General features: G+C 45.9%; 1 protein-coding gene across 5 annotated transcripts in view; it reads right to left on the bottom strand.

Moving 5' to 3' along the window:
* LOC126503558 (maestro heat-like repeat family member 5) overlaps positions 1–24,521 on the bottom strand; it is a 76,703-nt gene that overhangs the window by 37,536 nt on the left and 14,646 nt on the right. For all 5 annotated transcript variants that reach the window (XM_050145323.1, XM_050145318.1, XM_050145322.1 and 2 more), the window contains exons 2-6: positions 19,848–20,020; positions 18,874–19,019; positions 17,963–18,091; positions 3,935–4,094; positions 2,760–2,812 (exon numbers count right to left, since the gene is read on the bottom strand). In XM_050145323.1, the coding sequence (XP_050001280.1) occupies positions 2,760–2,812; positions 3,935–4,094; positions 17,963–18,091; positions 18,874–19,019; positions 19,848–19,929 (570 nt within the window). In that variant the 5' untranslated portion in view covers positions 19,930–20,020. The remainder of the gene's footprint in view (positions 1–2,759; positions 2,813–3,934; positions 4,095–17,962; positions 18,092–18,873; positions 19,020–19,847; positions 20,021–24,521) is intronic.

Here is a 24,521-nt window from a genome sequence, read left to right as displayed (position 1 = left end):
ACACATATATGCAATGCATATTATATATGATATATAATACATCATATATAATACATTATAACACTTGTTATATTATATAGCACATATTGTATATTACACATCATATATCACATATTACACACACATATATGTGTGTGTGTGTGTGTGAGAGAGAGAGAGAGAGAGAGAGAGAGAGAGAGAGAGAGAGAGAGAGAGATTGCTTAGTGGTTAAGAGCACTGGCTGCTCTTCGAAAAGAACTGGGTTCAGTTTCCAGCACCCAAATGGGTGGCTCACAACCATCTATCGCTCCAGTTCCAGGAGATCCATTGCCCTTTTCTGGCCTCTGCAGATCCACATAATATATAAACATACATGAAGGCAGAACACTCATACACAGAAAATAAAAATAAATTAAAAAGTAGATTTAATTGATGATGATGATGATGGTGTGTGTGTGTGCATGTATACATGTGCTATAGCATGTGTGTGGCAGTCAGTTCTCTCCTTTATGTGAGTCCTGCAGATTGCACTCGGGTCACTGGATTTGGTGCACACCCATTACTTACAGGGTGTTCTCGTCATTTAAAACATTCGGGCGTAGTTCAGTTACAGTGAAATTCACAGTGCAGAGGGCAAGAGATGTGAACACACCTTAGAACTGTGAGAGATTCGTGTGCTTTCCAGCTACTGGATCTGCGCAGAGCTCCTGAGACTCACTCCGGCACAACCCTTTCTGATTATCTCATCATAAGGAAGCGGAATTTCTGGAACTATATGTATTTATCGTCCTTCACTGCATACTTCTGTGTATCTGATGTTTTCTCACTAAGTGTGAGTATTTCTGAGATCCATCCATGCTGCTGCCTGCATCAGAACTTCATTATTTTTTTTTTCTTTTTGAATGTAGAATTTGGTTGGTTTTGGTTGGTTTGGGTTCAGGAGGGTTCTCCTTGTTTGGTTTCCTAAGAACATTGAGTCACGGGTTCAGATCTCCAGCTGGAGACATTACTCTGCCAGCCCCAGGTGTCTCCAGTTTGAGGCTAGAGCAAGATGGCTGCTGTGCTCTTCTTGTAAGATTGTGCAGGGTCCGCAGAACTGCACAGAAGTCCTCCAGGTAATATTGGGAGTTTTCGTTACTAGAAGCAAAACTCAGGGAAAAACCTGAACAAGCCACATGCTGTCCTGAATAGACCTTCTCTGTCACCTGCTTAGCTACTCTCAGCCGTCTATGGTGGTGCCTACCATGCCTTGGGATAAAGCATGATGCATGACCCAGTCACCTCTCCCCAGGCCCGGTTGGTGGAGTTCAGATCTGTTTTCCTGTGTCCACGTGCTAGGCAGCCAATTAATAAATTCTTTGTTTTTCTGCAAGCATGTTGTTCAGTGGCTGGCAAAGCAGGATTGGCTTGAAACAGGAAGATTTCATATAACTATTCTCAATTCTTCAATAGACACAGGACTACTGAGACCTTCTGTTTCTTCTTGTTTCAGTTCTGATGATCTGTTTTTATTTGTGTAGGGAATCCTTTAATATGTAATGTGTTTGTACTGTTAATTATTCTTTGCTGAAAGTGACATTTCCCCCCTATTATTCAGTAGTGATCTTTCTGATGATCTCGCTTTCCTTCCTTTGTTCTTGCTACACAGACCAGGCTGGCCTCAGGCTTAGGGCATTCCTCCTGCCTCTGCATTCTGAGTGCATATTTTCTTCCTTCCGTTTATTTTGGGTTTAGTTTGCTATCCCTTGGTAACTTCCAACCATGAAGTTTTATACCCTTTCTAATATAAAAATCTTTTTGTACCTCAGGATGTTCAAATGTGTTTTCATTAACACTCAAAAATATTTTCTAATTTTCCTTCCGATATCTTTCCCCTACATTTTACTGAGAAGTGAGTTGTTTACCTTCCAACCATTTGGAATGCTTTCAGATGTATTTTAACACTGACCTTTAGTTCATGTTTTGGTCATAGAAAGTCTTGTTTGGTTTCTGTCCCTTTAAATTTATTGGGCGTTGGTACGTAGCCAGCGTGTGGGGGAGAGAGGCAAGTCCTATTCATAGTAGCGAGGAACACCCGTCAGACAAACGTGCCTAATGTCGTCTCTGGTCTTCCAGTCCTTGCTGTTCTGTTTCATCTCCCCAGCCCACTCCAGCTTCTCTGTCTGCTGCCTGCCACAGTGCTGATGACCAGTACTGAGGGACGAGCCCTTCACAACCACCTCTAACCCATTTCACAGACGAGCAAACTAAGCCGCAGAGAGGCAAAGGAAGTCAGCCCAGGCTGTTGTTGCGAATAGCTGACGTTGGACTCGAATCTAGTACAAGCCCCTCACTTGGGAGAGGGTCAGAGATAGGCTTGCCCAGACTCTACTTCAGGCCTTGTCACACAGTCGACCCCAGCCTTCCTCCATCCTTCCTAGGTCTCAACTCTGGCCCCTGTGTCCTTTCCGGTCCCCCAAGTGTGAGTGGCAAGAGTTTGTCTGTGTCGAGCATCTGCTCTGTGCTGAGTTTCTTGTGACCACCATTTAAATCCTGGCTCCCCCAGTGACCTTGGTCAAGTCACCTCCTGCCTCTACGCTGTGTGCTTATCTGTAAGAGAAATTCTCTGTCTACACCCCTACCACCCCATTCCCCCTTCCTCCTTCCCACTCCTTCATCCTCCCCTACCTCTCCCTCTTTCCTCTTCCTCCAAGGCCCCAGCAGGGGTTTCCACGTGAGCTCACTGCCTCTCCCTCACTGATGACCCTCAGAAGGTCTAGGGCGACAGGTTCCCTCCATACCTGGGACAGCAGATCTTTCCAGCTCTCTCTGTCTTCTTTCTTGAGAAGCTCCTCTGTGGGAGAAGGGGGCGGGCTACAGGCCAGGTCTCCCGCATCCCTCAGACACCAGCCTGCTCCTGCCTGGTGGGGTCCACAGGGAAGTGGGTAGGGTAGGAGACTCTCCAGTAGGAAGAACGTGAGCTGGGATGGGGATCAGGGTCCAGAGAGCTGGCCTGTCATCTTGGCACTCCCTGCATGCTGTGTCCAGGCAGGCTGTCTGCCTTCTCTGAACCTTGTTTTCCACTGGTAGGTGAGTGGAGGGACACTTTTGAAGCCCGGCCCTTTGGGATGTGCTGCGGTCCCTTCAAGTGTGGAAATATAAGTCAGGGAGGGGATACTTTGTGGGACTGGAAGGCCTTTTGAGAAATCTGGAAATTCTACCATGTAGGGAGGGCTTATTTTGGGGGTCCTTCCATCCAGCCTACCAATTTGAAGAAGGGCAGGGTGAGATAAACAAGATCTTGCTTGGGTCCAGGCTTGAACACAAACTCTCTAGAACTCTTTGGAGCCCCCATGTCTCCTCTCTGCTTGAACTTGTTGACTGCTGACCTCTGACTCCCAAGGCCTGACTTAGGCAGGGCTCATATTGGCTGCCGCTTACAGGAAACCCTCTACGTAGCCCCTACAGTGACCTTCTGGGCAGCTGGTTCCCTGTCGCGGGCCAGCACCTTCCCAACTGGGCATTTATAAGGATAGCACATGCTTGGGTAAGGAGTGATAAATGAGAGCAAGCAGAAGCTGAGGGTCCGAGGTGAGGCAGCCTGGGTGACCCTGGCCACCATCACTACTTCTCTGAGCTCTCATCTTCCTTGTGTGGCCAAGGGAGGGGAACAATTAACAGCCACTTAGGGAACAGTCAAGGCAGAATAGCAACTCTGAGCCAACTCCTGGACCAATAACCATGTGAATCTATCAGACAATGGTGCGGAGGCCCTTTCTGCCTCTGTGAGAAGGTCCCTAGCATGGCCAAGGCTGCTGAAGGCTCTTAGGACATGGAGCTCAGAGCTGCTGAGAGGGCCGGTTGGACTGCAGGGGCTTAGAGCTGTGCAGCCACAGCCATGGAGGGGTGGTCCCAGAGGCCCTTCCCAGTCTCCTTCCATTGCCTGGCCCTTGATTCGTCCTATGGCAGCACATACCTTGGGAGGACAGGGTGCCCATCACGTACAACAGGCTGCGGTGTGGGAAGACACCTGTCAGGAGCTCTGTCTCCAAGTGCTTGGCCACTGCTGGCCACGAATGCCGGCAGAGGGCCAGTAACACATTGCTGGCTGCATCCTGGTATATATCATCCAGTTCCTGGGCCGGGCAAGGGTGGTCAGGGGAGTGGGGACAGACAAATAGGGTGAGAGTGGCCTGGACCAACCAAACTGGGCACATGTATTGTCTTTATGTCTTTACTAAGCCATCTTTTGGATAGAACACAGACTAATGGAGCCTGAGATGGGCCCACTTCTGATGCTGGGCTAGAATCTCAGAACACAAGCACTGTTTTTTTTTTTTTTTTCTTTCTCCCCAGCCTTTGCTACTACTTTGACCCTGCCTGGAGCTTCAATCCCAATCCAAACTTTAGTCCATTTTTAAAGCCCACTCCCAGGCCTGTGATCAGGACATCATTCACAGGGCCTCGGGCTAAAGTCACCTTTCCCATGGCAGCTTAGGATGTCACCCCTTCTAATTCTCTGTCACCATGAGCTTTGACCAGAGGCCACGTTTCCACCTGAAGACCTCGGCCTGGACAGCCAGTGTGTGTAAGGCTCCACAGCAGTCTGGCCAACCAGCTCCCCGTCTGCGGCATGAGGGTCACTCCCAGATAGCCAGGAGCCAGTGTCTGCAGCCTGGCTGGGTGCTACACAACTCTCTCCTCAGCACGTGTGCTGTGGTTTACCGAACCTGCTCCCACCCACTCAGGGTGCTGTTGGGTGGGACTAGAGAGAGGCCGGTGCAGCAGGGCACAGCTGGCTGCATGCATTTGATGGCTGGGCAGCATCTGTAGGGATAGATGTCTGAGCGCCCCCCCCCCCCCACTCTTCCTGTGATGCAGGAAATTGTCCTATGAAATCAATACACCACTTACAGCTTATTATAGGCACGGCTGCGAGAGCCTCTTGTTAACACACTGGATTGAAACTGATTTTGCAATTTCAAAAAAAAAAAAAAAAAAAAAAAAAAAAAAAGAGAAGTCCCTCATCTAAAACTATATTTAGGAGATTAAAAAGAGGGAGCAACAGCAATCATGTTCTGAAAGCCAGGAGCGGAAGGACAAGGGAACCGAAAACAGAGAGCTTTGTCGGCAGCAGGGAGCACACAGGTCCAGCTCCTCTCGCTCAGCCCCATCCCTTCTATTCCGAGGGAAGGATGATCCTGGCTCCCTAACCTTTGGAACTGGGGCAGTAGTGAAGAGTCTGGGAGACAAGTCACATTGGGCAGAGCTCTGGATGTGACAGGGACAAAACCACTCAACCTGCCACCCAGTCCACCTGAGGAACAGCTGTGGAGAAGCTAGAGACTGAACACAGATGAAAACATCAGGTGACCGCTTAGGGCCAGGGAGCCAGCTCAGTTGGTAAAGTACTGTGGAAAATGCAAGGATCTGAGTTCAAGTCCTAGTAACCATAGACAAAGCAGGGCATGGTGATGCTTGTAATCCCAGTGCTAGGGAGGCAAGGAGGGGCGGATCCCTACGATTGGCTGGCCAATCAGTGAGCTCCAGGACTCAGCGAGAGACAGTGCCTCCTGAAGAAAGGCACCTGAGGTTGACCTGTGGCCTCCATGTGCATGGGTATGCGCACGCGCACACAGGCACCTGCAGACACGTGAATATGTACGCACAGTAAGAAAAAATAGAAGACTGATGGAATCGGAACCTGGAGAGGACGTGGCATCCCTGAATGCAACACGCAGTTTGTGGTGTGACAGCGTACACCTTTAGCTTTTATGCCCGGTTCCTTGCTCACAGGTTTCGTCCCAAGGTACGGCACAAAATCTAGAATTATCTTCCATGTCCTGGTTAGCTTTCTCTTGCTGCGGAAAAACACCACCACCGCAGCACTTGGGGAGGAAAGGGTTTATTTCACCTTGTAGGTTACAGTCTGCCGTGTGAGGGAAGCCAAAGCAGGAACTCAAGACAGGAGCTTGAAGCAGAAAACATGGGAAAATACTGCGTGTTGGCCCTCTTCTAGGTTCACAGTCAGCTACCTACTTACATAGCCTGGGCCCGCCTGCCTAGGTATGGTGCTGCCCACAGTGGGCTAGGCCCTCCCACATCAACTGGCAATCGAGAAAATCAGACATGCATACAGTAGAGGGTCCCTGTTCCCAACTGTATCAAGTTAACAAGCAAGGACGAACCATCACATTCCCAAAGGGCAAGCTGCAGAAATCCTCATTTTTCCTTGCTTTTTTTTGTCTGGGTTGTATGACTCTTCTCCTCCTCTTTATTATTATTTATTATTATTATTTTGGTTTTTCAAGACAGGATTTCTCTGTAGCTTTGGAGCCTGTACTGGAACTAGCTCTTTTAGACCTGGCTGACCTGGAACTCACAGAGATCCTCTTGCCTCTGCCCCTGAGTGCTGGGATTAAAGGTGTGCGCCACCACCCACCAGGCTGACTCCGGAGGGAGGAATGTTGCACGCACGCACACGACAGGAAGCACCTGAGCACACGGCTCTTGATTGTTCCCCCTGCCAGATCACTGCACAGGAAATAGATTATGCAGAGGAACCAGAAAGGTCAGAGTTCACAGAGCTTCCTTGCTAGCTCAACACAGAGAAGTTTCTGGAGACTGGGAGCACCTGGAAAGGGCAGGGATGCTTATTTCCTTCCCCATACCTCTCTCTACGCATGTTTATCTGTATGCTTTGCAGTATCTTTTGTAACAAACAAATATGCTCGAGAGAGTCTCCCCCGAGTTCCCTTAGCTGCTTGAGGAGGTGGATGCCGGAGTCCCCATCAGTGACTGTTGGCCAGGGGAACGGGCATGACAGCTGGGGTTGTGACAGTATCTAAAGGGGGCAGGCAACCTGGGGACTGAGCTCCAGCCCGGGGAAATGAGGCCACCACCAGGTAGAGAGTGTTGGAACCTCCTTGTTTCTTGTTTTTTTTTTTTTGGGGGGGGGATGCCCTGTTGCTGGATACAGCCACAGAACTGCTTGATATGGGAGCCACCCACGCCTCTCCAAGGTCACAGGCTCCTGAAGTGGGAAAGTGCAGACAAGATGTCGGCTTTCCCCAACACCCAGGGAGAAATTTTGTGAAAAAAAAAAAATCAAGATCTCTTGAAAATGAGACTTCTGAGTAAGGTGACATGTTAGAAGCTGCCTGTGTGTGACTGTGAATGAGAGGTGTCCGGGGTAACAGAAGGTGGATTTTATTCCAAAGAGCAAGTGAGAGGAGCAGCAGGGTTCCCGAGAGAGGCAGGAGAGAGAAACAGGAAAGAGTCTTAGTCCTGCCCGGCCCCTCCTCTGCCGGAGGGAGCTGAAAAAAAAGGTCAGGGGAGTTGGAGGCTGGAGAGATGGCTCTGCATTAAATCACACACTGCTCTTGCAGAGAACCCACGTTCAGGTCTCAGCAGTCACGTTGGGCGGCTCACAGCCACCTGGAACTCTAGCGTCAGTGAGCCAGCGCCCTCTTCTGGCCTCTTTGGGCACCTGCACTCACATACATGTATACACATATACATATCATTAAAAAAATTAAAATAAGTCTTTAAAAATTATTAGTGTGTGCATGGGCAAATGTACTAAGATATGCGTGTAGAGATCAGAGGACAGTTTTGTGGAGCTGGCTTTCTATTCCGCTGCCGTGGAGGTTCCAGGAATAAAGCTCAGATCTCGAGGTTTACATCAAGCAATGCACCAGCCCTGGGTTGTTTATTTTATTTTACTTTTAAAAAGCATTTGTATTTTCATCCCCCTTTTATCTTTATCTAATGTTGTTTAAAAATTGTTCTTTCTTGTTCAGATTTCATCTCTTGCTCCCTCCTTCTTCCTTACTTTCTTTGCCTTTTTCTTATTTTCTTTTATTTAAGCTTTCTTTCTCCCTTTCTGTCCCCTTCCTTTATTTCATTCTTTATTGTTATCATACACATACTTTCTTGTTTACCACAATCATTTTACTTTCACAGGTACTCTATCATTTTATGTTTTATTTTCTAGGGTTATTGGTGGCATGGCAGTTATCTTTAATTGATTTTTAGTTATGTTTCCTTAGCTGGTTTGGTTTAGTGCTGTTGCTGTTATAGTAGGTTGTTTTCTCTTCTCCGAGTGGCACTTGAGGTTAAACCTTCAAAAAGAGAGGAAGACTCTGTAATAAAATTGGAAGAGACAACTGTCCCAACAGATGAGCAAATCACAGCTCAGAAACACAAGAAACATGAAAAAGCAAAGCATTGTAACTCCTCCAAAAGACCATGCCTCTTCAACTACTAAATCAAAGATATGGAAATAGTTGATATGCCAGAGCATTAATAAAAAATACAAAGTGTCATCAAAGTGGATCCAAACAAGCAGATCAAGAAGTAAGAAGGCACCTTAGAACCTGGTCAAGAAAGTCAGCAACACAGAAAAGTTCAACAAGAAAGCTGGGGCAAATAAAACAACAGTTGAATAGACATGCTGGAAATAAAAAACTCTGTATTTCAAATAGATCACACTGCAAAGGAAGAACCAGCAATGGATTAGGGCAAGTAGTAGAAAAAATATTAGGAATCTAACACGAGGTTGAGGAGATATTATATTCAGAGACTAATAAAAGAAACCAATAAGCATAGCCACAGCTTGGGAATTCTGAGGCACAATCACAAAATTAAAAACGAGAACTGATGGGTGGGAACAGGGCCAGAATACAAATGGAAGGCACAGAAAACCTATTCAGTGAGAAATATAGAAGAAAACTCCTAAATCCAGAGGAAGAGAGGGCATCCACAAACAAGAGTAACTTAGAACCCCAGACAGACTGACTAGGAAATTATAGCCAGGATTATGGAACAAAGGCACAATGCTGAATACGCAAGAGAAAAATGCCAACTTAAAGACCAGTTGATCAGACGGACACCAGACTTCTCCGGCAGAAGCTTCACACCCTCTTTTAAGATCTGAGAGTAAAAACTGCCAACCAAGATCGCCATATCCACCAATTTTACCTTTAAACATCAGTGGAGGAATAAAGACTTTCCATCATAAACACAGACCAAAGGAATTCAATGTCTACTAGGCAATGTTGCAGAAGATGAGATAGTCACAAATCCAGAAGCTCAGAAAAGAATGAGTTTCATCAGAGACAAACAAAGGAGAAGTAGGAAATGATCAAACACGCCCAGCTCAATACACAAGCAAAGCTCTGTGATAAATAAGGGAGAAGAAAAGAACACTGCCTAAACTGAATATGATGACAAAAACCAAACTGTAGGAATCAGCAAATACATTTAAACAATAAACTAAATATAAATGGTCTCATTTCTCCAATTAAAAGGCACAGACTTGCTGATTGGATTTACAAGCAAGACTGATTTGTTGCCTATAACACACACACTCTTCCTAAAGACAACACAGCCAGTTGAGAACATTGATAAGTGTTCAGAGTTTACATTATGGGTAAGTCAATCCTGGCAGGAGAGCCTGTAAAAGCCAGAGTTGTTGACTTCTTTTTGCTGACAATTATTTTTATGTATATGTGAATAATACTACTTTAGGAAATATTAAACTCCTTTTTTTTTTTTTAGTAAAAAAGCAGAAAAGGAAGATTATTCAACATGGCCACAATGAGAAGAACAGTTTCCTTTTTTTTTTTTTTTCTTTTTTGAGACAGGATTTCTCTGTGTAACCCTGCCTGTCCTGGAACTTGCTCCCAGGGATCCACCTTAGAGACCAAGCTGGCCTTGAACCCAAGGATCCAACTGCCCCTACCTCCCAAGTACTGGGATTAAGGGCGCATACTACCACTGCCTGGTTCCATTCAGTTTTAAAGCGATTCACCATTAAAAAAATTCAAAAGACTTAAAGTTATAATAAGTGAGGAAAAAGAGAAGGTAAGTATATAATACAGCCCCATGGTGTCGGCTGACTTATACTAGAGCTGGTATGTTTTCTCTAGTCAATATGTGTATGTAAAATATGGGCACAATAAGCAATTCTATAAACAATGGCAACATTTATGATTGAATCATTCCTGACAAATTAATTTATGATGTTTTCAAAAGTTAAATTTAAAATGTAGTCTGAGATATATAAAGCCTACACAAGCAATCTAATAAGTAGAGTAGTCCTGTTGGCAAAAAGGAAAAAGAAACATGCCCGCTGGCCAAGACATACACAGACTAAAAGTGAAAAGGCAGAGGTTAATATGCCAAGCAGCAGAAACCCAAAGCAAGCACGAGAAGCTACTCAACCACCATGGAGCTTTCTCCAAAACAGATCCCATTTTTAGTTCATAAAGCAAGTCAGGATGTGCAGAAATACACAAAATAAATGTATTGCACCATATCAGACCATGACAGAACAAAACTAAAAATAAATATGAAGAAAAGCTCTAGAAACTAAGCAAACATACAGTGGTTTGGTTATCAGGGTAATTGTGGTCTCATAGTTTCTTACTGTGCCATCCTAGTACGAACATGGAAGACAGAAGAGCTGAGGGTGATGTGGAGAATTGGGGCCCAGTTCAGGAGGTTTCAGAGAATAATATTAGAGACCATTCTTGTGATATTTTGGCAACGAATGTGGCTGCCTTTTGCCTTTGTCCTAAAAATCTGCCGGAGGCTAAATTGAAGAGCTTTTTTTTGGGTTACTATCATTGGCAGAGGAGATATCAAGACACAAGGATAGGTTGTGTCTCATGGTTACTAGTGATTACCCAGGCAGATCTGTAGTGAAAAATGGCAAACAGGGCAAAAAGAAATAGAAAACACACAGTTTGAGGAGAAAAGGATCACAAGGAAATGTAATGTTGGAATGGAGTCCCGTGCTCCAGGGAGCACCATGTTTAAAGAAAAGCCCTATGCTAAATGGAATAAAAAGTGTGGTGCTCTCGGGGCAATATCGCCCCTGGGTAAGCTTCCAGTCTGTGAGAGGGATTAGAGGAAAGAAACAGCTAAGGAAACCCATCAACAAAGCAAAGCTGATGTAAACGGAATTCAAGGAGGGGTTCAGGTTCCAGCCCCAGCCACGGGAAGAACTTGACAACTTTGGCCTCGTGGTTCTGGCCTTAGAGTAAAGAATACAAGAAATGGGTGTGGAATTTGCCTCTGAAGCCAGGCATGGGTCAGGGGAGGCCTTGCACGGACATCTGGAGAGGCCATTGTGTGAAGCTATGAAGGTGACCCCTGGATTTTACTGGAGACCTCAAGATGTTGGGGACACCAGAGCTGTAGTGCACCTGCCAGGGAGAGCCGCAGGCTGGGTTTGGAACCAGGCCAAGAGAGAGAAGTGTGTTGCTGTCAGCAACGTTGGTAGGAGATGGGGTTCTGAAGAGTGCTTTGACGTTGGCTTTGATCTTTCTCACCGTGCTTCCTTTCCTTCCTTTCGGAATGGTCATGTATATTCCGTGCCATTGTTTGTTGGAAGTATGCGATCTGCTTTTTTTTTTTTTTTTTTAAATTTTATTTCACAGAGGATTACAGGTGAGAAGTTGCCTTGAGTCTCAGAAGAGACTTTGGACTTAGAAGCAGTCTTGAGACCGTGAAAGTCTCTGTGAACGTTTGAAGTTGGACCGAATGCATTTTGCATTATGATATGGCTCTAAGCCTTTTGGGGGCCAGGGAGTGGAATGCGGTGGTTTGAATGAGATTGACCCTCATAGGTTCATATATTTGCACACTTGGTTTTTTAGTTGGTGGGCTATTGGGAAGGATTAGGAGGTGTGGCCTTGTTGGAGGAGGTAGGTTTTGAGGTTTCCAAAGTCCTTTCTAAGTCCAGTCTCTCTCTCTCTCTGCTGCCTGTGGATCAGGATGCAGAGTGCTTGGCTACTTCTGCCTTCCTGCCACCATGTTCCCTGATGGTGACAGGCATACCCTCTGAAACTATAAGCAAGCCCCTAATTATTATTATTAAATAATATTATATTTTATATAATATATAAATTATAATTATTAAAAAAAATAAGAGTTGCCTGGTCATGGTGTCTGTTCACACCAACAGAGCAGCAACCAAGACAATCACATACCATAATCAAGTTGCTTTCATTTCAGGGATGGAAGAATAGTTTAATATATGGAAATCAATTAAGTGTCTATAGGATATAAATAGAATCAGGGACAGAAATCACATGAATAGATGCAGAAAGGCAATTGAATACATTCACATCCCTCCAAAATAAAAGCTCTGAAGGAGAGAGGACTAAAAGGAACGTCGCTCAACGTGATATAGGCCATGCAGGCAAAGCCTACAGCTAACATTCGATAACGACCAAGAGCATTTCCACTAAAATCAGGAGCAAGATAAACAGGTCTGTTCTTTACACTTGTATCCGGTATAGATCTCGAACTACTTGTTAGTGTACAAAGACAAGATAAAGAAACAGAAGTGACAAAAAAGTGGAAATGAAGAACTCAAAATTATCTCCATCCTGTTTGCAGACGGCACGATTCTCTACACTACAGACCCTGAAGACTCCACTAGGAAACTCCGAGGTCTGACAAACACTTGACAGAATAGCAGGATCCAGAAATCAACATATAAAGCCGTCGCTTTCTGTCAGTAATGCCCTTCTAGTGATAATGCACACGCCAAGAAAGAAAGCACGGAAACAAATCTCATTCACTATAATAGCCTCAAAAACAGCTAACAAAACCAAGGATAAACCCAACAAGGGATGTGAGAGACTTAGACCATGGAAACCGAAACACTGCATAATAAAGAGTTTAAAGAAGGCACTGGAAGGCAGACCTTTCACTGTAAAACTACTTGCTACGTGCTATGGGAACTAGGCTGAAAATTTAAAAACACACAGACAGACAGACAGACAGACAGACGGGGCCACGGGGCCATCATTGAGACAGGAATGCCAAGCATGCCCCCCCCCCCTTATTGTGCTCAGGGCAGCTTCTATAGGGCTCTGGCCACGCCCCAGCTCTCGGGATCTTTCAGCTGCAGCCCCACCAGCCTGCCATCAGGGTCTCATGCTCAGAGCAGCTGCAGGCTGCTCAGAGCAGCTGAAAACAAGTTGTTTACAAGAAATTCAGGGTCTGGCGGTCCGCAGTCCCCAACATTTCACTGTTAATGGATTGGTGGGACTAATATTATGAAGAAGGTTATATTACCAAAAGCAGATTACAGATTCAATACAGCCCCTATCAGAATTCTATAGATGCTCTTTACAGAAAGAGAAATCCTTAGATTCATATGGAATCACAAAAGATGCTGAATACCAAAGCAAGCCTAAGCAGTGTCAGCAATGCTGGACTATCATCATACCTAATCCCAAATTCTACTACAGGGCCTCAGTAACAACACTAGTGTGGTACCGATACAAAACCAGACGAACAAACCAGTGGAATAGAAGAGAGGCTCCAGAAATAAGCCCACACAGCGATCTATAGCTTTTTGATCTACAACAAATACGCCAAGAACATATGTTAAAGAAACGATGGCTTTTCACAATGGTGTTGGGAAAAACAAGTCGTCCACACGTGGAAATCTTAAACTAGATCACTGTCTCTCACTGTGTATAAAAATCAATTCGTGGTGGTTCAAAGACCTTCATGGAAGACCTGAAAATCTGAAATTGCTAGAAGAAAAAAAAAATAGAGGGAACATTCAAGATATGGGTATTGACATAAAAAACAGAGACCTCATCTCAAAGGGGATAAGAGATAGTTTATTCTAGGGCTAAGTATGATTGACCACGGCTCTGGAACATAGATTTGGGTTATTCAAAATCCCATGTCCCGGTGAGGTAGCATTTTCATGAACTTTTTATAGCAACAGAACAAAGGAAAATCCAGATAGGTTGGTGGAGACAGCCTGTAGGTGGACGAAAGCAAAATAGATGCTATACGATTAACACTTATCCCGTTGATTGGTGGAAAACTAGGGCTTTGGTAAGTTAACACGTTCCTGAAGTTTTTCTTAAATCTGTTAGGATATTCGGTCTGTCTTTATCTGTTAGTGATGGAGTGTTTGTTCTGACACAGAGGGGACAAGGCACGGCTATCCCATAGGCTAAAGATAGCCCAAGATAAAGTGTAATTAGTCTACGGGTCCCTAACATTCCATCCTCTCCACGTGCCTGAAGTTCTAGTCAGCTAATCAGCCTTTGTAGACACAGCTTCTTTCCAGGAATTCGCGTTCACACAGCAGACGCAAGGACTTTCTGAAATGGACTCTAATAGCTCAGGAAACAACTGCAAAAACTGACAAATGGGATTGCATGAAATTAAAAAGCTTTGGCACAGCCAAAGAAACAATTACCAGGGTGAAAAGTCAGCCCACAGGGTGGGGGAAAATCATTGGTAGCTATTCATCTGACAGGGGATTAATAGCAAGAGCATCTAAGGAATGAGGAAAATTAAACACCAAAAGACAAATCATCCAGTAATGAATTGAGCAGGCAGTTTTCAAAAGCAGTACTACAAATGGTCGATTAGCGTATGAAAAAAAAAAGTTCAACATCCTTAGCCGTCTGGGAAATCCAAGTCAGAATTACGTTGAGATTCTCTATCACCCCATGAAGAATGGCTGTGTTCTAGTTTGCTTTTTTTTTTTTTTTTTTTGTGGCTGTGGTGAACCAGTCAAGGACTGAATCAATGTAAAGTAGGGTTTATTTGGCTTCTCCTCCTTGGTCGCAATACATTACGGATGGAAGTCAGGGCAGGCGCAGGAGCAGATACCCCGGAGGAACCTTGCTTGATGCTTCACTCGCTGCTTTCTGCTCAACTGGCTTTCTGCCTCGGGATGGCACCACCCACCGTGGACTGGGCCCTTATACATCAATTAACAATCAAGTCAACATCCCACAAACATGCTCTCAGGCCATTTTTCCAATCCATTCGAGCTTATGTCAAGTTGGCAACAAAACCTAACCAGTACAAGGTATCATCAAGGAAACAAGTCCTTGAGTGGATGGCATTGGGGGTGGGGCTTACACACTGTTGTTGGGAGTGCAAACCTGTGCGTGTGCAGCACCTGTGGAGATCAGTGTGACGATTCCTCCAAGAACTCAAAGTTAGGTGTACCGCATGACCCCTCTTTACCATTCCTGGGTCTTACGTCAACGTACCACAGAGACAAGTGCACATCCATGTTTACACGGCACTGTTTGCAATAGCCAGCTCAGCCTTGTTCTCCATCAGAAGACGGACAGATAAAGAAGACGTGGCACAAACACACAATGGAGCTTTATTCAGACATGCAAAGGATGACATTTTCCATTTTTCATTTTTGCAGGAAAATGGATGGAACAGGAGATCAAGTAAAATAAGCCAGATGGAGAAATGACTATTGCCTGTCTCATATGTGGAATCGAGACTGAAAAAAATACATCAAAAATACGTGAAAATAGACAGAAGACTACTTGGGGGAGAGAAAGATGATTAGTGGGAGTTGTGAAGAAAAGAGTAACAAGGATGAATAAAAGCAAAATGCATGATGCATACATTTCTATGGGTCATAGCAAAGCCCGTTGTTTTGTAGTGAATATACACTAACAACAATAGAATGGTTTTCTCCCGAAAGTTCTAGATGCAACACCATAATACTTAGTGAAAAGGTTGAAATGCTGTGAACTCCAAGTACAGAAAGATGAAATAGGAGAGGAGAGGAGGGGCGAGGAGGGGAGAGAAGGAAAGGAGGGGAGAGGAGAGGAGATGATGAGAAGCATGGAGAGGGAGCTCTGTCTCGGCACCGACATAGGACTGAGGAATAGTGTCATCAGTATAGATGCTGATCAGTTTTCCAGAATCCAAGGATGCTGGTGCCAGATTGAGGACACACGGTGTGGATGGTTTGAATGCAAATGGCCCCCATAGGCCCTTAGAGAGTGGCACTATTAGGAGGTGTGGCCTTGACTAGTTTGGTGATTAGATTCCATGTACTATGGGGAAGTCGGGAGCCTGCAAGGCAAAGTCATGCTAGGCTTTTGGAGGAAGAGCAGGGCATATATATGAAGGACCTGGGTTCAGATGGCCCTGGATTTTAACAACCACACTGAGGGCACGAAGATCGGGGGACAGTAATTCTCAGTTCATGGTTCAAGAGAATGAAGAGATTCCTACAAACAGAGAACTCAAAATTGTACTTTCCAAATGTTCTTTGTGAGGAAGCTGCCAGGTAATGTCCAACTTAAGAGCAGACAGAGAAGGCGGCTTGGGCTGTAGGAAGCAGGCTTCAGTGAGGCAGGGATAGGAACCTCGAGAGCCAGGGCAACCCCAGGACACCAGCCTGGTCTTTGGAATGCCTGAATATGATCTCTGTTTGGATAGTATGAGCCCATGGCAAATCCCAAAACTGTCCTGCAACAACTGGGTGGTGCAGAGGTGGAGGCACATTTGGGTGCATGCAGAGACGGAACATGCAGAGTGGCCCTGCCCCCGTCACCATGCCCACACTTAGGTTGCCAAATCCCAGTCTTATGTCAGAAAGCCTCAGGGACCTTGTCCACTCCAGGGAGATAGAAGCCAGATCATGCCCCAAGCTGACCAACAGCCCTGACCTCTAGCCATGGTCCTTGCCCAAAGAACATTACTGCAACAGGCCTGTACCTACATGTGCACGCTAGTTTTGTTTGCTTGTTTGTTTCTCTTTCAATTTCTTGAGACAGGGCCTTATTCCATAGCTCAGGCTGGCCTGAAACACACTCTGTGGTCCAGGTTGGCCTCAAACTCATAGTGATCCTCCTGCCTCAGCCTCTCATAGGCTGGTATGATGGGCACTTGCTGTCAGTCTTGGTTTTGCTGTGCAGTTCTTTGGTGTGTCCAATACACTTCACAATGATGAAATAACAGGAAACACTTGAAAAAAGAGAATGAGGCAGACAGAGTCTTTGCTCCCCATTTTCCTCTGCATATCGAGGCCGTTCAGACTTCCCTGGGAACCAGGAGGCTCATCAAGTCTGCTCCCCATCACCTTGGCTAGCAAGTCCCCCAACTCTGTGAGTTCCCCCATCCCTCTTTCTGTAAAAGTTGGGGCACTCTTGGTGAGGGCAGAAGCACTTATTTCTGTAATAATAATCACTTGGTCAGCTGGCTGAACGCAGGGCTGTGTATTGCAGTTGATTATAACGTTGCCACCATGGACCCTGGCCAACCGTGTCTCATCAATGGCCTGGAGGCCATCTCCATCCAGTTACTCACCATCCCCATAGTCTCTCAGTCAGAACCTCCCTCTCCTGGTCTCCTGCCCTTGTGTGGGAATAGTTTCCACAGCCCCGCGTGGCATTGTGCTGGGCTGTAGTTTAAATGTGGCAGTGGGTATGGCATTAAAAACATTCTCCACGTGACATTAGCCTTCTGAGCTCTTCAGTGTGATGCGGACAGAGCAATAAGCCTGCTCTCACATATAGAAGGCTAGAGCGTGGACTGTGGTAAACCTTGGTGACAGTCACTGTTCCTGGAACACCATTTATGCCTTGTGTGCAGAGTAAGTTCAACACAGGGCTTCCCAGAGCCAGTGGACCTGGAGAAAACAACCTGTCCCTTGCCCCTGGAGACCAGTATGGCCTACAGGCTAATGGAGGAGGGTCACTGAGATCTCTGGCTCACACCTGGTTTTGTGGGCTGGGACAGCTGAGTCCCATGCTTGCATGTCTCCATTAAGCAGGAAGGAGCTCTAGCTGGGTTAGGGCTGAAAGAGTAGTTGAGACCTGCAATAGGCCTTTCAGGTGCTGGTGTGTGGGCATCAGGGCAGGTGCTGGTGTGTGGGCATCAGGGCAGGTGCTGGTGTGTGGGCATCAGGGCAGGTGCTGGTGTGTGGGCATCAGAAAAAGGATGTTGAAGAGGAGACATTCTGAGAGTGAGTGAGGCTACAGCCAGATTATTGCTTTTTACATATGAACCCTAGGGCCCTATCTAGCAGGATCGTGCACAGAGAGGCATTTCAAGGACATGAACATACAGAAAACGCGGGGGAGAGTTCAGAAATCCTATACACCCACGTGATTTGAACTTCCAGGCAAATGACTTAACCTCAAAGTCAAAGTTGGGTTAGTCAGTGTGCTAGGGGAGGGAGGCCTACCGTGGACTTGGTCATGTGCTCCAGGGCCAACTGCATGAAGTACTTCTGCCATGTCTCTTCCAAGACATCACGGGCTCCAATGACGGCCTGCAGGACATGGAAGAGTCGGAACCTGTGCCGGTTGGAGATCTGTGGAGGACAGAGGTTGTGTTGGGACGATGGTGTCTGATGGTACAGGGGATGTTAAGGAGAACACGCGTGGGAGGGTACGCAAGGAGGTTGGAGGGAGGGAGACACGTGGACCCATTCATTTGGCAGTTCTTAGGGGATACCCGCCTTGTGCTGACCTTGAGCTTGGCCTATAGACCTGAGAGGAAGAAAGCTTGTTTCTGTCCTCAGGAAACTGCTGTGGGATTTAAAAACTTCACCTCCAAAAAGAGGCCATCTCTTTATTAATACTTAGTCTGGTTTTTCCTCAACCATGCATTAAGTCATTCATGCATCCAAGCATTCATAAATGAACATATCCATCCCCGTGTTTACTCATTACCCACACCTCCCTCCTCTCCTCCCTATACCAACTCATCTCCCTATCAATCACTATATCCATCTGCCCATCAACCTGTCATCCATCCATTTGTCCACTGCCCCCCCCCATTTATTTATCCATCAGTTTCTACCATTTACTGGTTCTGTGTCCTTAGGTAAGTCCTCTCTTCCCTAAGCCATAGTTTCTCATCTTTGAGAGTCATAACCTCTACCTCACGAGAGCGCTCTGAGCATGTTGGGACCACGTGAGTACACTTTCCTTCCTCCCTATTTAGTCTATTGGCACACAAGGAGATTGAGTTGCACCATTTTTTTACCCGAATGGTACAACTGTCCTATGTAGGATTCAGGGTTTAAGCCCCACTTGGAACCAACCATCCCGTATGCTCCCACGCCTGCTCCAGGGTCCCGAGAAATAGCACCTCTGGGTTGTCTTTGAAGTAGTCATGGATGCTTTCCATCACCAAGCTGGGGGACCTCTGAGCCATCTTCTTCATCTTCTTGGTGATGTACTTTAGTTGCAGAGGGTCTGAGGTGCCTATGTCTTGCAGCATCTTGAAGCAGATGGCTAAAGTTGACAAGAGAGGTGTGAGGAGGGTGGGCCTTGCAGAGGTCATATTGTGTCAGAGGGTTGGGGGCGAAAGAGGGAAAACGAGAGCTGGATATATCGGCAAGGAGTCTGATGGTCTCACTTTTTACTTAGTCCCTCATGGGGTTTAGGGGAGCAGCAGAAATGCCAATGAGCATATTCTTATTCTCTCATCCATAGTTCCCTGTGTTCATATCTCATCTGTCGATACACTCACCCATCCTGTTTCTGCATAGCCAGTGATCCAGCTTTCCACTTACCTGCCTGTCCATGACATCTGTTTAACCACCCATCCACTCACGTGCTCCTAAATTCACCCACTGACCAGTCCACTCACCCACCTAGCTAACTACTATCTATTCATTTATATTTTGATCAATTTAACAATATATCTACACATATAGTCATAAATTCACTCAAAAATCATCTCTTTATCCTTCCATAAAGCAATTCCTTATCATTCTATACATCAATTCTTTTTTTTTCCCCACTGTCTATCCAGTTATCTGACACCCCTTGGCACTGGGGTGAAGAGGAAGGCATTCCAGAAAGAGGGGGTGCAGGCCTAAGCTGAAGCTCTGAGGTGTAAAATGGTGTGGTTAAGAGGAGGAGGGGATAATTTTTGATTTCTTTTGTTGGTGCCCCAGGAGGCAAGAACAAGGTAGGGGGGTCTCACAGACAGCTGCTCACAACTTTTGTGATACATAACGTCCTGGAGAGGGCCTCCTTCTGGTCCGCACCCTTGGAACGGCTTCTGGTGGAGGGACCTGATGGAATGACTGCCCGACCTATCCAGGGCATCCTTACCTGAATTGTAGGCCTCCTCCATAAACATCTGGTGTTCCTTGAGCACCAGGGAAGCCTGGCTGCTCTTGGATCTGCATAGCATGATGGTGGCAGGATGGGACTGTCTGTCCCAGGAGGCATAATCTTGAGATTCCTTGGTGCACAGTGACTCCTTCGCAGAACAGGAGAAGATTCTGAAATGGGGCAAGTTCCGCGTATAAACATCGCGTGGTCAAGTGCAGGGAGCATTGGTACAGTTTGCTCTGGGCCAACCTCTACAGTGTCCTTCCACGTGGCTGTCCTTCTGTTTAGTGGGCTGGTGAGCCCGGAGTGCATGTGCCTCGAGGCTCCAGGACACTGTTGAATAAGCCAAAGCTTCTTAAACTGGGTCTGACCCCATAGGGCCACGAAAACTGCATGTCAGAGTTCCAAGAAACTTGTTAGCGTGAAAGATTTCTGAATATACGACTCCAAGAACAAATTCAAAATCAAACACGCTATAAATTGGAGGTGTTTTTCTGAAAGTGTTCGCCTGCGGTGTGGCGTGTGACTTCACCGCACCCTACATCCTGAACACACCACCCGCATACTCTGCACCGTACACAGTGCCATAGAGAATAAAGGCTTCAGAGAGTCCCCTGCCAGTCTTAGGAGCTAAGTATCAAATCAGCACAACTTTGAATTGTATTGTGGTGGAAAACAAGCCCATCCATCTAATTAGTAACTAATTTTCTTTCATCTTTGATAAGTGGTAAGATCCTAATACCAGATAATTGAATTAAGATGAATTATTTCACGGTTTTATGATAAACCAGTGTTTGACTTGTATGCCTATTGTATGTACCTATCCATGGGAATGTTTGGCTTGTATCCCTATTGTATACATCTGTATCCCCAGGGTCTTATAAAAGTTCCTTGCACAAAAGATTCTCCTGAGTGGAGAAGCTGGAGGTCTGGAGAAGACAGCCTGGCCCAGCAGGGGTGGTAGACAGTCAAGCTAAGGACCCAGAAGGGCTCAACGTCTGACCCCAGCTCTGTCTTATTGACTTGTAGAGCCAGGGTTTTCAGAGTGGCATAGGGAATACCCTGACTAACCAGATGTCCCCTGAGGGGTCTCTCTGTGGGCAGATCTGCAGGAGCAGTAGGGGTAGGAGCACAGAAGATGGAGGTCCTTCAGTCTTGCAAAAGCGTGGAAGTATTCCCCCAGACTGGCAGTTGCCACAAAGGGCCGGAAGATACTCTTGTTTTGGATGCTGCTCAAATCTAGTTCTCCCATGACTCCATCTTGGCTTCTGTTCCCTGCTTCAAGAAGACCCCATCTGCTTGTTAATGTGTAATTCTCAGTTCTGCACACGTCCATGGGGAAGGTCTATTCCAGACACTCCTTATAAAGCAGTCATCATGGGGTGTACTAGAAGGCAGTCGTCTGTGTGTATTGAAAGTCATCATGGTTATCCTAGAAGGTAGCAGTCCCTAATGTTTATTTATCAATTGTCTCATATGTGACACTTGTCATGCCATGTCTCATTCCTGCCATCTGTGTATCCATGATGGAGCAACCAGGACCAGGCTTCCTTCTTATCTTATGCAAATCAGAAATTGTCACAGACAAACAAGATCATTGTCATCAGAAAGTGGACAACATTGGTGCAGGATAATGGTCCCCAGGGATGGGAAACCTACAGGGTGAACCTTTGACTATAAAAGCTGGTTGATGGACCACAACCCAGATTCCAGTGGGGACCATGAAATCCTGTGACCTTAGTGAGCTGCTGACATGGTAGTGATAGTGTAGGGAGACCACAGTGGCTCAGTGTTTGAGTGGAGGAGGCCTATGAGGAACTCTGAAGGTCTACAGAGTCCTCCCATGACATCTATGTTTGCACTTGGTGCACACGGGGGCAGGAGCAGAAGAACCACACTTTGGAGCCAAGGAGGTACTAGGAAGCACACTTTTCCCACCTCCACAACGAAGTCTTTAAGAAGTCACATCAGCCACAGGGAAAATTCTACTTTCCAAACAAGGATGCTCTTGCTCTCCCTATCAAAGCTCTAAAAAACAAGGCTCACAGAGACCAGCTGTTTTAACGGTTCAGAGTCTAGGCAGAGCTGAAGAATATTTATGTGTGCAGGAACAGCGCCATACTCAGCAAGGTCTAGTTCATGGTATCTGGCAGTCACTCAAAACTTACCAGGCATGCAACATGGCAGGAAAACAGCAGACAGGCAGGAAAATTAACAGATTAGAATCCATATGGAGAGCCAAGTGTGAGGTACATCCAGAATTAGGGAGGCTGAGGTGGGGGAATCTCTGAAAGTTTGGGGCTATCCTGGTCTACACAGTAAGTTTTGGGTTAGCCAAGGCTACAGTGTGAAATCCTGTCACAAACTACATACTAATGCAGGGATCACAGAATCAGTAGATAAGGACATGAAAACATTACAAGTATGTCCAGAATGGAAGAGTGAGACAAAAGGATGCCAAGGAGAGATGGAAGAAATAAAAAAAGATGGAAATCACGTTTCAGATTAAGACTCCAGTGGGTGACTTGAACCGCAGACTAGATACCATGGAAGGAGAAACTGGCCAATGGAAAAGATCTGAAAAATGAAACGCAGATGCAGAGAGGAAAAGATGGGACAGAATCCTCAAGGTGGGACAACTTATAGCTCAACATTTTTTTCAGGTTTGATGAAGACTACAGATCCACACATCCTGGATGCTCAATGAGCTTCAAGCAAAGAAACACAAAGAACACACCAAGTGGCATCAAGAAAATGCCACCTAAAACCAAAGGCAAGAAAAAAAAAAGACCCATGAAAGGAAACAAAAACATTAGTGTTATTGTTAGAACACAAGCCAGATGACCAGAAAGAGGGGGGACATCCCAGCTATCTAGAAGGCGCTACCCAAGAAAATTTCTTCGAGACCTTCAGATGAGATCCGGTGCTTTTCACACCTGTACTTTGCCCCCCTCCATGAAATTCACCACCACAAGTCCCAGACTGCAGATAGTATCGAGGCGTCCTCTGAGGCCGGAGACTGAGATCACCATGTGAACTAGCTGAATAAAGAACACTGGGGGAGGCTAGATACTCAGCGAAGTAGGAAAGGTCTTTGCTCACTTTTAAAATTTCACATGAAATAATGCATTGTGAGTCCATAACAACTGTAGAATTAAAAAAATAGATAATGCCAATGTAAGATCGGGAAAGTTAAGAGTGATGTGTTGGCAGTTCTGGCACCGTGCATGGTGTGATACAGCTCGAAGGGAGGCGGCACTCAGGCTGTACTGTGTACTCTAAATACCTAAGCAGTGACTAAGGAGAGCATCAACACAGAATCAAAGCTGCAAAAGGACAATAAAGAGCGTAGGTGAAGAAGGCCAAGCCATACCAACAGTCATATTCAACGCAAATGATTCAAACACTGTGGTTTGGCAGCAGAGACTGTCAAAGGGAAGGAAGGCAGTGAGACTCAAGCACGCTTCCTGTAGGAACTCTGTGCTGTGAGTGGCAATGTGCAGATGTAATCTGTACTCCCAGGGCAGAGGCAGGGGAATTATGAGTTCACATTTAGCCTGGGTTACATAGTGAGAGCCTGCCTAAATATAAACGAAACAGGTGCTGGGAAGACAGCTGAGAGCACTTGTCGTTCTTGCAGAAGAGCTGGGTTCGGTTCCCAGCACTGACACCGTGGCTGGCTACTGTCTGTAACTCCAGTGTCAGGGATGTCTGACCCCCTCCTCTGAACTCTGTGGGCACCAAGGCATGCTTCCGCGCACAGACAGAACACCCATACACATAATAGACAAATCTCCAGCGACTAGTATCTACCTGGAACACTAAAACAGAACATATCAAAACCAAGGAAAGAAAATGGAGAGAGCTAGACAGATGTTGAGATGGCCGAGCAGTGAGGACATTGTCCATCAGCCCTGCGATCCATCCCCAGGGCCCACGTGATGGAAGAAGAGATTGGATTAACGGAAAGTAAAGCAGTAGCAGCAAACCAAGGTAGGGAGGACCTGGGAGGAGTTAAGGGAGGGGAAAGAATATGATCAAATATGCTATATAAAAAATTCAAAATAAAAAGTGAATCTCTCCCTCCCCCTCCTCCCCAAAATAGAGAAAACCAAAGAATCCTGATACTGGTTCTTTGAAGAGCCAAGTTCATTGACAAACTCCTTGTGGGATTAACAGAGCAAAGAAGCAAAAAGAAGACGACATGAATCATTAATTTAAAACAGAGGTGCACAACTACAGAGCCTACGGTGCCTGTAGGATGCTAAGGGAACACCGTGCATGACTTTACTCAAGCTAGAGTGACAAGAGACTGAGCACATCCCTTAAGGCCATGAAAGGCTAACACTCATTTAAGAGGCAGATAACAAGGAAAGGTCACATAGGATAAACTTCCTACGATGGACACTTCGGACCTGCCAGCTCCCGACTTTTTACAGAGCTTGTTTTGTGGAGAAGCAGTATATACTGACACTTATCTAGAAAACAGAAGAGGAAATAACAGTCTGATTCATTCTGTGAGATACCCAAACCTCTTCCACCTCTTCCACTTCTTCATCCTTTTCCTTCTCTTCTTCCTCTCCTCTTCCTGACAGTGTCTCACTGTGTAGCCCTGGCTGGCTGGGAGCCTGTAACTCGCAAGATCCACCTGCTGCTGTCCTTTGAGTGCTG

This window comes from Alexandromys fortis, unplaced genomic scaffold (assembly GCF_014885135.2).
Source record: "Alexandromys fortis isolate MF-2015 unplaced genomic scaffold, M_Fortis_MF-2015_v1.1 scaffold_2_1_26212458, whole genome shotgun sequence".
Classification (NCBI taxonomy): domain Eukaryota; kingdom Metazoa; phylum Chordata; class Mammalia; order Rodentia; family Cricetidae; genus Alexandromys; species Alexandromys fortis.
Note: the sequence above shows the minus strand (reverse complement) of the source record. Positions and strands in the feature narration are given on the sequence as shown.